The sequence below is a fragment of the Anopheles darlingi genome, chromosome 3 (assembly GCF_943734745.1).
Source record: "Anopheles darlingi chromosome 3, idAnoDarlMG_H_01, whole genome shotgun sequence".
In the NCBI taxonomy this organism is placed as follows: domain Eukaryota; kingdom Metazoa; phylum Arthropoda; class Insecta; order Diptera; family Culicidae; genus Anopheles; species Anopheles darlingi.
The window spans coordinates 62432042-62447041 of NC_064875.1; the positions used below are offsets into that span (position 1 = coordinate 62432042).

Genomic DNA, 15000 nt, shown 5'->3' on the forward strand with positions numbered 1-15000 from the left:
GTTCAACATCATCGAATCAAGCTACGGCCGGTGTAGCGTGCGGGGCTTCGACTCGAAAACACCCTGCCTAAAGGCGGGTCACTTTTGGAACGGATTCGACATATCAGGTCATGCATTCATCCTCATCTACTCCAGCTTGATCCTAATGGAGGAAGCACGACCCATCATTGGTTGGGAGAGCATCAAGGATTTGCTACGCAACGAGGAGCACAACCGCGCTAGCAACGACACAACGCAAACCTCTAATCCGCTCAAGAGCCTGAAGGAGGAAGATTTAAAAGCGTTAAAGTATTTCTACACACGCTTCACACCCACCATCCGGCTGCTGTTTGTCGGCATGACTATGCTGCAGTTACTGTGGGACGTTATGCTCGTCGGTACGATGCTCTATCACCACCGGATGGTGGAGAAGGTGCTAAGCGGCATCATTGCCGTCATTACGTGGTTTGTCACGTACCGGGCATGGTATCCCGTTGCGACCACGTTACCCGATCCGGTGGGCAAAGGCATGTTCAACTATCAGTCCGCAAAACCTGAAATTAGTGGCCTTCGGCGAAGGGCGAGCCTTTTGCAACCTGGAACATCTTCGTCTGCCGCCGGTGCAGGTGGAAGCAGCAGTAGCAGCAGCAAAGATATTCCCAAGTTCATGGGAATGCCGCTGTACGCTGCACGGCAACCGTACAACAGCAGTGGACCGGGAGGAGCGACATCGCCCCTCGAATCTTCGCCAGGCGGCCAACAAGGAGCAGCGTTTGTAAGTAGCAGTCAACATCTGTACGGATCACGGGTGGGTACCGGCGGTGGCCTTAGCAGTAGCTCCAGTAACTATAGTAACCCTGACTATAACCATCCGTCGTACGCTCGCTATCGTAGTCGCTTTGAACGTTTCGAATCGTAGTGTGCGTGTAGTGCTTCGGGAGAACACGTGGATGCATCCTGTGTGTAGCGTAATTTGTGAATGTTGTGAACGTTCGTCGTCTAAAACCATTAATTTTGTATACTGTAAATTACTAAATCTTTTACAAAAATTAAATTTCGTTTGTTCGCAAATGTTGTGCATGGCGAAAAATGTTTGGTGAAGGAAAACGAAAGGACAACCAGAATGTGTACTGTGTTCGTTCGAGGGGCAAATAGAGGAAACGGCAGAAGCAGATCGCATGGAAAGTGATTTTTAAAATTGGTGCGTGGTGTCGGTTGGGATTAGAATAGAGCTACAAAAAGGGGCTTGTACAAACGGGCGTGTAGACTAGAGATGTTTAGCTTCACTGAATCTACACCATTTGCAACTTGTCGGTACTTTTTCTTCGTTTGCAGATACCTTGAAATTGATACGTGAGACAACGCCTTTGTTTGTTAGACTTGATGAAATAGGGTTTCAGCACCGTATCTATCACTCATCCGTCTAGGACTTTACTCATTTATCCGCAACAATCTGAAGGTAAACCGCAGTGCGTAAGCTACCTGAATGACTTTAGAATAGGTTACAGCAGACGTGCAGAGAGCTGAAACCATCCAAATCGATTAAAACTGCAACAGACGCTATTCATGCATCGCGAATGAATAATGCCATGATGCTAGAAGCTAGTACGGTCCGGTGCAATCAAATTTCAACCTATCTACTTACCCCTCAGGCGCCTTAATTGTTAATATTTATGTTAAACTACACATTGGTTTTGTTTTTGTTGTGAGGGTTTCTGTTATAATTTATCGTCATATGCATCGTTGTAATAATCTACTATGTTGAACCATGTCGAACGACCAAAAATACATGACCTTTTCAGCTCTTGCGTTTAAACGATTAATGTGTTTACCATTCTACTTTAAGTTGTTTGTAAAAGTTGTTCGGTGTTAAGTAAAAGGGCCATTTTTTCATCATTAATTTGCAGTGGTTATCCGCGGCGTGTTAAAGAAATGTAACGATCATGATTCTATGATCGGCCGCTCCTGGCTCACTAGACAAACAAGCTAGCTTAAATTCCAAATCCTTCGAGAAATCACTGATTGGCGTTCGCTCACTTTGGTTATCTTTTTGGTTGCATGATCGCCTGCTTTCTACCTTTTCAACAATGTTGAACTGAGCAGCACCGACGAAACGGCGGCCAGGCCAGCCTTATACATGGGTGGAGTATTGACCCACACCGTGCGCAGAATGGATACCTTGGAGGGTAGTACACACTGGAACGAGGAGCGTTGACAAGCCCTCGCATAGTACTGTTCAAGGCGAGGACGGCGGCCATCGCTCCAAAATCGATCCTCTAGCCCGAGCACATACAGCCGGTTCAGCAGTGTCGCTAGGCCAATATCGACGATCTTTATTCCTTCCGTTCCGCAAAGCCACTCTCGCTCCGAAGCTTCAAGATATCGTTCCACGTCTGATAGAAACTCATCCAGCGCGCTGAGCAGCTTACCGAAGTACTCCTCACTCGCTATGATGCCCCGTTTGCGATCATGAAAGTCAGCTTTCTTCAACAGCACCTCTGCGAAGGCCGGATACTCAGCAGCATAGGAACGCAGCCGATCGCCGAGCGTTTCTTCTCGCGCCAGGATCGTCTGACGCACCGGCAGCACGAACGGGAACTTGGGACTCTTAGTATAATTTGGGTGCAGAAACGAGCCAATCGTTAGGATACCGATCGGCAGGTTGTCCAGGGTCTGGCGAAACCCTCGCACCACCGGATCTGCACCATTTGGCATTCGTAGAGACTTGGCTGCAAAGAAATTGCTAAGTTAAATTAAGGCGAGAAAACTGACGCCGCTAACCAACCTTTTGGAAAAGTCTCTTCAAGATAATCCAAAATGCGGCTTGAACCGGGTACGATGAGTAGGCCATTCTGCAAAACCGGCAGTTCTGCCCGCGGGTTTAGTTCGAGAAACCACTCCGAGAAGTGTTCGTCGTTGGTAACGTCGATTTCGTACTTCGTAAAGCGAATGTCCTTTTCGTGCAGTGCTTGAAGGACCTAAAAGAAATAAAAGAACAGAAAAAGTCAAGCTCGCTTCTACCAGTCACGCTTATCACTCGAACAAATCTGCAGCAGATAGAACCCGCGCAAAGTACACAGATATATAGATAATACATTTGCTTTGTGTGCAACAGGTGGCCTACCGAGGGGTGACGCATGACAAACTGTTCTAAGCTTCTACGATCACATGATGGTAGCTAAAGTATCAGCCATTTCATTGTCCAAATGTTATAACGGACGTTTCCAATTACAAACTCCAAACCGCGTTTCCATCCTATGCGCATTGAATGTCGCCGACTTGTGGACATTAAAGGGCGAGTCTGAAGTTCGTAAACCTAAAACTATACCTTCATTTTGGACTGTTTTTTTTAATCCAAAATTAATGCCGGCGATACGCTTACCATGATGTTGTACGCGCTCTTTGCCACGTCGCAAAGATGCGGAAAAGTATGAAATCTATTCCAGCAACCGTAGAGTACTAGATCGTGCATATCATATCATAAAACCCAGTAAATACCTCATCTTCATTACGCAATGGCTCAACGTGTAGGCGATGGGCCATCACTTTGAGCCTCAGCCGGCAAATAGTAAAAGTAAACACCCGGAGTACGCCCCGTGTATGCCAGCTTCGCTATAAAGTACGAATTCCGATCACGTTAACAGCCGTTGGGCACCGCTTTAGGATGGGAGTGATCTTAGAGGCTTAGCTAGCCGATGCCCGTGACCTTGCTATTGTTGTATGATTTATAACAGTAAGTAGTAGAGCAGATGGGTACACGTACCTTGTGGCAGTAGTAGCTGTACTGGTTGCAGTAAATTATCAACCCATCACCGGACGCAATGCTAGGTCGTTTAAACTTGTGTTCAGCCATTTCTTTTCCACAAGTGAGTTGGAGTGCTAAAAATCCCTGCAAATCACTATTTATGCTTAAATAAAATAGCAAAACTACACTGCCACAGACAATCTTCGGCTGGTTACGACGAGATCACATGCACTGCTTGTCTGCTTGCCGAGTCCCTGGTGATCGTAGATGACGATTTTTGCACGCGTTCCGAGTGTGAAAAACCATACGCACGCGTTAACCTACCACCATCCACCAGCGAGCCCACCGGAGATCTGAACGACTACTGACCGCCTAGAGCTAATTCGCAGCAGTGCTAGCAATAGCGGCCGCTACGACTACCCGCCGTGATTATCGTGCGCATCCACCGATACTAACCAGCTGATCTTCTTCGTCATCAGCGTCACCATCGTTGCTGGTAGGGTGAGCCATGATGATCAAAGAAGTTGCGTGAATGGGCGGGGATGTCCGCCATCTCTTTTCATCGCTCATGTGCTGCTGCTGCTGGACAGTGATGAGAATGCATGAACAAGATGTTTTATAGATGTTACTATATATCTGTATTCGGTAGTCGTTAATGCATGCCTCCAATTCACAGCCTAAAAACGATGCATTTATTATCATTCTTTGCGACGCACATGTAGATCGATAAAACGAGAATTCAATTTAGTTTAGATCTCGTTGGATCCGTTCCTTTTTCTTTCTACAGAGCACCACCAAACGTCGCAAAATCCTGGACATCCGGCACCCTTCAGGATGATCTGCTTGTTGAGGACGATCGGAGCTGCCAAGCAAGGCAGCCACTAACTGCCTGTTGCCTTTAACGATTAAGTTGTGAGAATTTAGCGTTCTACTGATAGCGCTTACTCAAAACACTTGTAACATAGTATTTATCTTTTTATTGCACACAATAAAAACTCCATTTCGAACATTAAAAAAGCACTGATTATTGATAATATTCTGTTCAAACCTGTACAAACTAGATGTTTACCCAGAAAGAAAAAGAAGATAGCGCAAATACAACTAATACATCCGGAGCTAGATGAAACTAAATTGTTGTCAAAGTCGAAAAATATCCCCTCTCTCGATTGTCCTTCAATAATCGCCAGCATAGTGACACTACGATGAACCATCCAGAAGCAGTGCAGTTGTTTGTGTTCGGACAGCTTCTTTGTTAGGACGGTGATTGGTTCCATTGCTGCAGATAGGGTATTCAACGGTTAATTCACATTCTCTATTTCTTGCCTGCTTGTCTTGATTGCAAATCCGCCCATCTGATCATTCTAATCCAGTATTTCCTTAGCAGGACAGTATTTCTCCAACTCTTTCGCAAACGACTTATTCCAATAAAATATCTTTAATTTGTGACCTCATAGTTAGCGAGTTGCACAATTTGCCCATACAAATTCTGCCTCCTTTCCCGCGTTATACGGATTTTTCGTTGTTCAATGTTGTAACGTTAAAAGATAAATACGATAATTTTAAATAAAACTTATTTTAGTAACAATCCTATTTCCTAACCAATCATATCTCCTTTTTTGTTTTTTTGGTAGCTAATACCAAAGATATATATCTAACTGATAATATAAACAATTTTGTGTATGTATGTCAATACAGTACACACTTTAAAAACATCCCAACGCAGGGGCATATCATCCCGCTGTCATAGCCTATGGGAATGAGAAGGTCTTTTTATGGAACATTCGAACATGAACGGTCCCCAGACCATTCTCTCTAGTGCACTGTAACGTTGGACATTTTGCACAAATAACTGTACAAGATTGATGCAGCGGTGTTCCGCCCTTGGATCGGTGGGAACTATCCAATAGTCGTGGCCATCGCCGTCATCGCACCATCACCATCTGCTGCATGATGTGCAGCTCCTCCCCCATCATTATCACCTTCATCCTTTTTATCGATCAAATTTTCGCGGAAAAATTTGATTTTTGCAACGAAAAACGACTCTAAACTTTCGGCACAACGGAAGAAGGACGACTCCTTTGGGTTGTAGAACCGGCAGTTATCGAAAATCTTGGTCATGTCCCCGATAAACTCCGACAGCATCTGGTAGCTTCTGCTTTCTATTTTGCTCTCGATTTTCTGCAAATCTGCAAAAGGTGGATTTCATTGATAAGACAACAACTGCGACAAATAACGCTGCACTCTGCAATACCTACCCATCGGTTCCTTTATGACATGGTAGTAATCGGGAGCCTGGTTTTGGTCCACCGGCTTTAAGAATGGCCCGGCGCTTTTATGTTGCTAAAAAGACAAACGATATTAAACATGAGATTCTCTGTCTGGAATATTCCAGAAATAAGGGCCTGTGCGGCAGATCGCCCCAAAGTTTTACCTGGATCTGTATGATTAGTTCCTTCAGATTTTCAAACTCCTTCGTACTGAGGGGTTTCATGTTGGCAAAGTTAACCGAATTATTGATCTGACAGTTCGGACAGATGTACTCGTCGATGTAATCCGCCTCACTCTGTAGTATGCCCACACAACGCCCATGGAACCAGTCCTGGCACCTATCACAGCAAATATAAAATCTGAAGAGGAAAAGACAAAACAGGATTGGTAAAATATTCTGCGCTTCGCTGGAACACCTCTGTACGCCTCAATTTCGCATGTCTCAACTTACTGTGTTTCGTCGTACGGTCGGCGACAGAGACAGTAGAGCTCCTGCGTTTCTCTCGCGTGTTTACACTCTTCGCAAACGTACTCCGTAATGGCCTTGGATTTTTCCTCACTAATCCCCACGCAATCACCGTGGAACCAGTTGTTACACAAATCACAACCAACGTAAAATCTGTGAATGAATGATTGATAGAGGAGCCATTAAAACACGTTTAATTGCGTACGTATTCACACTCCCAGCGGAATTTGTTGATACGTACTTCGATTTGTCGTAAGGCGTTTGACAGATGCAGTGCATCTTGTTATTCCTCTTCGAACCTTTCCGGGTTTGTCCTCCGGCACCGCGACCAACAGTTGATGACCGGTGGCCTTTAGATCCAGCAGGAGTGGAATGTTTCTGGCTCTTTCTTCCGGAACCTACTGCTGCATGGTCCTTCGATAAGGTACTGTTTGATGTGCCGGTTGCGATCGTTCTAAGGTAATGTTGACGGTATGATTGACGGAACGAAAGGAATGGTACGTATTAATTGAACATTCTAACTGCCCATCGTATTCAGTCGCTTGTCGCTCAACCGATCAATCGGTTGGCGTTGGAACCTACTTTCGCCTGGTGCTGGTACTGGTGATGGAACTCTTATCCGTCGCTTGCTTCGAGCCACTGGCCCCGGGCGGCGTCAGCAGTACATCTGCACCACCGTCATCACCTGCATTGTCCTGCGCTTTGCCAGCAGAAGCAATCGCTGTTTGACGGCGACTAGACGACAGCTGCTGCTGCGGCATATCAAACGATTGTAGCTGCCGTTGCTGATGATGCTGCTGCTGCTGCTGATGCTGCTGCTCGTCATTCGGAGACTGTTGTTCGGAATAAACTGTCGCACTCGTAGTAGCTGACGCCGCCCGGACGGCCGAAACCGCAGTAGTAGTGGCCGACTGCAGCTCGACGGTGAGTTCCTTTTGTATTTGAACCTGCAATTCCTTTTCGAGATGAGATCGTTTCTTGAGAATGACTTTCTTTAACTGTTCCTTGTGACGATTCAATTGTGCCTAGCGCAAAAGAACAATCACATACACAATAAGGGCATTATTCGGTGGTTTCTGTTGCTTGCTTGTTTGATTATGAAAGCAGGCGAACATATAATAGTGTGATATAAAATTGGCTCTAATGGAAAATAATATCGCGCAATGGCAGGGGGTGTGCAGCAGAAGGGAACCAGGGATCAATGGAGGAGAGAAATTGATGTAAGGGATAGTAGGAACGATAGGACGAGGGGGATAAAATAGCATCTAGAGTCGTGTTTTCTTTTCTCCGCAAACCATCACTAATGCAACAACAGGCCACCACAAACAGAGGCCACCTGCTGCCACCGAGTGGGGATGGATGGGATGCCGCCGGAACTCTCGTGACTAGGGATCATGAGCCGGACGGTAGGCACCGTACATACCTGCGATTTGCTTTGACGCTGTGACGCCGCATGAGACACGATTTGTTGGGGGCCGGTGGCATCCATGTTAGTGTTAATGGCGGTGACAGTAGTAGTGGTGTGTGGCGATGCCACAGGTGTTGTTTTGCGTTTTTCAGTACCCTTACTAGTTCTACCGAGCGTCGAAGGTGAAGTAGCTGGGGAATGTGTGTCTGATTTTTTGTTTCCAGGTGCCCCAACCACCAAAATCTCTCCCACGGCAACACCACCACTGATGGTGGTAGTGGTGGGAGATTTGCGCGGTGTAAAAGCAGTTGAGGCCACCGTCTGTCCAGCAACGGCCGTTCGTCTTTTGGCGGGTGTACCCGGAGTTTCGTTACTGGAATGCTTCCTTTCTCGACTACCGTCACCGTGGGGTGAATGAAGCTGAGCTATTCCTGAACCGCCCGCCCTTGACGGACGGGCACGCTTCGGAGTGTCCAGCAGCCACTCATCGTCATCGTCATCGGTACGCACCGTGCGCTTTCGCACACGGTTGCCGCCGCCATGTGCATGGGATTCTCCGCGCGGTACACCCGACATGTTGCTATAGTTGTGCTGCAGGGCAATGGTACGATCCGGCCTATCTTCCGGTCTCATCTGTTTCTCCTGGTAGCGTTGCAGATTCAGCAGCTTTTCCGTTATCTCTGGATTCAAATTTTCCTGTTTCAGCGCAGTTTTGATCGCTAAAGCAGAGGGAAGTTCAAATAGTTCCTCGTTTATAATCTTATCCCCTTTCTGATACGATTCTGATATTTTTACTTACTCTCCTGGATGTAGTCTGGCGTTACTATGAAGGAGTTATCTTTTTCCGATGCCTTCGTCGTGTTGGGAGCCGCCACGCCGTCTCCACCGGTGTCCTGATCCTTATCAACAGCACCATCACTAGCGGCTAGATCTGTACTGCTTGGTTGTGACGTTGCTAACTGCATTGCCATCGTCTCCTGCTGCTGCTGCTGTTGCTGTAGCTGTTGTTGCTGTTGTTTGTTCAAATTGTTGCTCACCTTCATGATCAGTTCTTTCTTCACCAGCGGATTAATCATACTGCCGGTATTCGCCCCGTTTATGATAATGTTCGAAAGAATGCGCGGTTTCCCATCATCGATAATACCGCCGGCATTCTGTTGGCTGCCAACTATTTTCGGCAGCATTACCGAGGACGCTGGCATACTACTGCAACTTGTACCCTGAATGATAGTGTCCGCTCCACCAGCGTCTACGGCGGTGGTGACGGCCGGTATTTCTGCCGCCGAAACGTTACCGGTACCTTCGCCAGCTTCGATGCAGCTCGTCGTATCGGCTTCCTATCGGGTTTGTGTAGTACGACCGCAACAACGTTGATGCACATCATGATACCGGAAACGGAAATGAAAAAAACACACACACACAAAGATACGACACACGTGTGATTGGGCACGGTGAGTCCACACACGATGAGTAGCACCCCAGGATGGAGGGTATTGATTAGTAAAAGCTTAATTCTTAATTCGCCAACGCATGTGAACCCGTGTCTCGTCCATTGATCGCACATCCTAGAGAAAGCGTCGGTGACTGCAAGTGAATAGAGGAATTCGTGCCTCATTTCGGAAGGTGGGATAATTCTTTCGTATAACCACCAACGATCTCTTCCGACCGAAGCAACCACACGCGACTCGTGACTCCATTCTCTTTGTATCGCTCTCTTTCTCTCTTTCTCTCTCTCTCTCTCGCTTTCTCTTACTTTCTTCCTGTTCTGTTCTATTCACAAACCGCTACTGATGATTATATCGGTTTTCGATTTCTGGACTATAAAAAGCACTTGAAAATACGCTTTATCAGCGCAACAAATCCTAACACTAGCACAGGAGCTAAGCAGAGTAGGACTTTATATGTAAAAAAGGAAAGTAAAGCAAAACGATAGCCACATATGCTTGTCACACGATCGGGAGAATCGATATTGTGTGTGTAGTCTGCTTTGTTGTGTTCTCTACGCTCTTGGAAGCTTCGTTAATATTTTCTATTCAGATCAACTTTACGCGAAGCTTACATTTCCGCGTGTCCTATGGCTAAAGACGTTAATGTACCTTGTTTCCATTTTCTTCCTTGGCTCTTCTCTGTTTCCTTTCAAAATCATCTCTCCACTACTTTCGATACTAATCAGCCGTATGTTTTGGCAGCTCTTTTCGTCACTTTCTAAAGGAACTCTCGTGTTTCGGAACTTCAATCAAAGGAAGCTCCCAGTTGGAAATGCAAGTGCTCACTTTCACCTCATTCAAGGGTAAAGAAGCAGTCGCAAAAATTTACAACAGCTACGGAAAGGGGTTTCAAAAATAGGATACAACTAAACAACAAAGTGATAAAGTAAAGTTAATGTGTGTAAATAAAAACAAAAGAAAAATCAACAGAACAATCTTACTCCTATCTCTATCTACTACGTTTCAGAGTTTTTCCACCAAATATACAACTGTTTGTGGCTAGAATATGTGTGCAAATAGGTAACAGTAGCAATTATAGCAAGCGGTCGAGCAGATGCGACCTTACCATTAGCAACCCACTGCCCGAAAATGCTACTTCCTATATGAGACCAAACGCGTGTGAGGGACATTTCCTATGTGTTTTAAATTACTATCACCTTTTCCCACCAACCGAGAGTTGGGTTGATTGAAGTACCTTGACCAACATATATTACTCTCTACTCTGCCTCTCTGCCTTTTTTCTTTCTCTCTCTCTATCTCTGTCTCTTTCTCATGGCGCGAGGCAATCGAATATTGTAACGGACTAAAAAGAACGGTAGAGGATTGAATGAGCTCGATATCAACTAGTAGGTAAAGCTTACACCGGAAGGACTAGTAGTCGGATGTGTTGTGCGGGTTGTTCGGTCGGAGCGGCGTTGGTGGCTAGAGGCGCAAAAAAAGTGCTGGATTACATTTATCTGCTTTTTAACAATTCTTTCTTCTTTCTCTCAGACCGCAAATGGTTCATTCTCGCATAAAATTCTCTGTTACTGTTTTGTGGGCTTTTTTACCTCACGTCTGGCGATCAATAGACAGGTACACGGGAACAAACAAGCGTTTGAAGGCCTAAAACAGGGCTAGGTTTGGTGGGTAAATCGTGAAAACTAGGAATCGTGTCGAATAAAAAAAAATGTGATGAATTTTACTGTTCAACATTTGTCTTTCGCATCGTCTCTTAAGAATGTGTGTGGAGCGGTAGAAGAAAGAACAATATTTAGAGGGTAGGTTTCTCGCACAAAATTAAACATTCTCAATGCGCAAAAGTGACTAATTAACAACAGAGAAAAAGTTATGGTACCCCAAACAAAAAACAGAAAGAAAACATGTAAACTTAAATATGCAAAACAAAAACTAAAGCATTTTAAAACGAACGACAAAAACCCAAGATATTAATAGCAAAACAAAGTTACAATTCAACAACGTTCAAATAGGAGTAAGAAACAGGAAAAGGACCTGGCCTGAATATACCTCTTGTTTCTGTGATTTAGGTTATTGGTCACAGTGTTATATGTAAACATAACAAACAAATCATATTAAACCCATATCTTATTTTTTCTTTATCCTGAAGGAAGGATGCTATTCACTAACACAACCATAACCGAAGCCGGATATAGCTAGCGAGATGGATGGACACAACGGAAAAACTCATCCTACTCTATGATGAGCAATCCAAGAGTTGAGAACCGTGCCCACCCGCCCGCCAACATGTAAAGCATTTATGTACGCGTGATCGTGATCAGTGCCTTGGCCCAGTGACACTGTTTATACACTAAGATTCGGCAAATCTTACACCCTGTTCCTGCCAGCACAATCTTATTGCGAACGGCTTATTGTTAATATGTTCATAGTAAATCTGTTCCGAGAATTCCATCTGCGCACTTTCAAATTGAACTGAGTATCGTGGTTGCAATCTTATTTCTGCCTAATCCGCTTGTGGCTAATTATTTCTTAACTTTATAATTCCTCTCTTCGATTCAATGATGAATTGATCTATCTGTTTACTAACTTTAGTCCAGAGCGAAACGAGCATTGTGAGGTCGATAGTTTGTTTTTTTTTTTTTTTGTTAAAGAGTATAGAGTACACGAGGTTTTATGGTGATTACGGATTGGAACGCATCGCTTGCGGTCGAGATCGTTGGCATAGGAGAACATAACTGAGTTCAAATGATCAAATCATATTGACATAACCGTTTGTTCGGGTTTAAAGTTGATTCATTTTCGTTCTTTATTTCTCTCTTTGCGCTTCGTTTCTTCTCCTTAGCTCAGCGTCTTTTTCACTTATCAGTAGGAGTTTTGCTGTTCTTTATATTAAATTATTTAGTTGCTAATTTATACATCCCTTTCTGCAAAAAAATGCCTTAACTACATGTTTCTGTTGTTGTCTGCGTTTCTTGCTCTGTCGCACTCCATTGAGTCTTACGTTGATGAGAATTCCTTACATGGTCATAACAGAAAGTATTTTTCCCCAATTGTATTTTTTGCGGCGTGTTGATGTATTGTCAAGTATATGCTCTATCGACGCGATGACAGCAGCCGCGTGAGTTTGTCAGCCCATATGCTTAACCTGACACTATTCTTCATCTCCCTACGTAACTGTAACTGTAAAACTGTAGCAATTGTTGAAGGAAGTGTTTTTTTCCTTACAACCAAACAAGCGCAAGATGCGCTCCGTTGTTTTGTTGAAATATAAATGAACTGTACAATACGTTGCATATAAAACCACAGTTTGTGTAAGAACTGTGTTAAATATTCTTCTTTTTTGGTTGTGTTTGTATAGAGAGCAAGTTGATAAAAATCCGTAAAAGTATGCCATAATCTTGAGTACAGTAAAAAAAATTAGGAGTGAAAAAGAATCAATTTCTCAATTTCAGCATTGGTCGATTGCACATTGAAATAAATAATTAACCAATAATAGATATTTTTTCCTTGTGGTTGCTTCTATAGCGCGTATACATACTCCAAAGCCATGCAAACATAATCCATATCTCCTCTGCCCATTAGCAAGGAGAAATGACAAATACAGTGTAAGAAAGAAAAAAATCCAACATGTGCTAGTAGATTGCACGACTCACAAATGGACAATTGTCTGAGTGAGTTTCAAATTGTTAGAATGTTTTTACCATTCTCTGCCTGACCATCCTTGATATTTCTAGTAAGTACACTATACCAAGGACAAACTCATCTGCGGTCTCATGTCAATTCGATTATTATTACTCATTCCGATACTCTTTATAACGGTAGTCAAGACTGATGTAAGTAGGTTAGAACCCTGTATTAAGTCAGTCTAAATAGAAAAGTATAAGAATTTGCGTTAGCATTAGGTTTACAATTCTATTTGTTCATGTTACACTCTAACGATCTCTATTATCAATTAGATTATGAGGGAATTTAATTTTCATACACAATAGATACTCGAGGGTATATTCATATATCATCACCAGCCGCTATCCTCATCGTAGTTCTTTGTATTTGGTGTATTCGTGTGGTTTAGAATTGTAAGCTAAAGTGTACTCTTATTTCTGCACGGAGGACACTTGCTCACGCGCTTATGGAATTGCTTTGATACTATTTCATGAAACTTCACAGCATTCGTGTTGTCATCAACGTCATGTCATCGTCGTAGTCGTCGTACTTTGCATTTTTAATATTATTGTTATGAATAGGAAATTCAAATCAAATTGTCATTACTATTACCTTCATCATAAACGCTAATACTTTTCCTTTTATTTTACACGAGAAACTAACAATGAGTGATGTGTGCGACGAGAAGTGTATAGCAAGCAACTTTCTTAAAATACAATAGTTGCTTCAACTGTTTTGGTTATAATTCACCCAATTTGTCATTTTAAAACCAATCTTACTGTGTAAACTCACAGGTGCGATGAGTGCATTTCAAAAATAAAACCAATTATTGGCAGTAACACTGCACACACCTTTGGATTTTTCAGATTTCGAATCGTTCGTTTGTATATTTTCGCTGCAGAATTTTACATTAAGGTGGATGTTCATCGAAATAAACAATTGCAAACGCATGATCAAATCGAACTGACCTAAATATGCAAAACGATACCACCAAAGCGATTGAAGGGAGCATCATGTCTGGGATGGCTCTCCAGTGTCGAATTGAATAAGTATGTAAACCAATTTTATAATATACACAATGATTAGGAGATACCTTTTGGTGAAGTGCTCGGCAGCTAGCAGAAGTCTTTGTGAAGCCAAAAAATGTGGAATGATTAACCATGGCGACACGATAACATAATATATTATAAACGATGCCTTACCAATTTACGCCTTGGTTTCTAATTGTTAATATTGTTGGTTTTAAGCAGCCTTTCTTATAACATAATCATCTTTTTCTGTACTACGACGTTCGAGGAAAGTGCTTGGCCTTGTTAGTATGGTTAAAATGAAGATAAACAAAAATGAATTCTAAAAAATCCATTTCCGAGACATCCGTATCGCAGAAAAACATACAAAAAAAACTTGGTAGAAGAAGGGTTCAAAATTTCTCTTGCATATTGTTTGTAACCCTCCATTAGTTGTCTGTTTTATGTGTAGAGCCTTTCTTCGCTCGCGTTTTCTTACAAACTACACTCAGTAAAAGATTTAAAATATTCTAACTGGAATGAGGGAAGGCCAGGAGGCAAGAAGTTGGCAGGCAGGGTTGGTGGTACCACAACAATGTGTTAGGCAAGCAAGATCAACAAATTAAACCCTAGCTATGCCATCAGCGTCCCAGCACAAAAAGGAAATTTTATCCACGCACAGCTGTACACACCCTCCATGCACACAAATACCCTCATGCACACAACGAGAAACCGTCTTCGTACGATACTGGGACATTGTGTATGTGTGAGTGAATGTCACGTTATTTGTCATGTTAATCTCTCTCAGAAGCGTATCTTGTATCTTCTTTCGCTTGGATGAAGTTTTCCGAAGATCAGGGGATTTTTGGTGAAGAGAGCATGAAATGAGAATAGGCCATAGTCTAAAAACGACTTACTTGCTGTTGATTTATCTGTAACGAGGTTGTGGCCGTATCATGCTTGATCTGCACTGGTGCTAGAGGTGGAGGCTGAGCAGAGGGTGTGACGAGTGTATTTTG

General features: G+C 43.4%; 3 protein-coding genes across 10 annotated transcripts in view; 1 reads left to right on the top strand and 2 right to left on the bottom strand.

Moving 5' to 3' along the window:
* The window catches only part of LOC125958052 (acyl-coenzyme A diphosphatase FITM2), a 5834-nt gene extending 1180 nt beyond the window's left edge, over positions 1-4654 (top strand). For 2 of the 6 annotated variants that reach the window (XM_049691160.1, XM_049691161.1), the window contains exon 2: positions 1-1192. This exon is cut by the window's left edge and continues 521 nt beyond it. In XM_049691160.1, coding sequence (XP_049547117.1) covers positions 1-898 — 898 coding nt within the window. In that variant the 3' untranslated portion in view covers positions 899-1192. Of the gene's footprint in view, positions 1193-1314; positions 1449-4511 lie in introns of those variants that run through there. The other 4 variants (XM_049691163.1, XM_049691162.1, XM_049691165.1 and 1 more) reach the window with 4 other exon arrangements.
* LOC125958060 (ganglioside-induced differentiation-associated protein 1) lies at positions 2053-4106 on the bottom strand. Its single transcript, XM_049691178.1, has 3 exons — positions 3743-4106; positions 2765-2957; positions 2053-2708 (listed from the first exon to the last, which is right to left on the bottom strand). Exons 1-3 carry the CDS (start codon positions 3830-3832, stop codon positions 2053-2055), a joined length of 939 nt encoding a protein of 312 aa, XP_049547135.1. The 5' UTR covers positions 3833-4106.
* An 81-nt stretch (positions 4655-4735) lies between the features above and the next one.
* The window catches only part of LOC125958035 (nucleosome-remodeling factor subunit NURF301), a 19988-nt gene continuing 9723 nt past the window's right edge, over positions 4736-15000 (bottom strand). For 2 of the 3 annotated variants that reach the window (XM_049691127.1, XM_049691126.1), the window contains exons 8-16: positions 14899-15000; positions 8666-9203; positions 7882-8585; positions 7041-7483; positions 6700-6912; positions 6444-6611; positions 6156-6351; positions 5980-6064; positions 4736-5910 (exon numbers count right to left, since the gene is read on the bottom strand). The exon at positions 14899-15000 is cut by the window's right edge and continues 68 nt beyond it. In XM_049691127.1, the coding sequence (XP_049547084.1) occupies positions 5621-5910; positions 5980-6064; positions 6156-6351; positions 6444-6611; positions 6700-6912; positions 7041-7483; positions 7882-8585; positions 8666-9203; positions 14899-15000 (2739 nt within the window). In that variant the 3' untranslated portion in view covers positions 4736-5620. The remainder of the gene's footprint in view (positions 5911-5979; positions 6065-6155; positions 6352-6443; positions 6612-6699; positions 6913-7040; positions 7484-7881; positions 8586-8665; positions 9204-14898) is intronic. The other variant, XM_049691128.1, reaches the window with a different exon arrangement.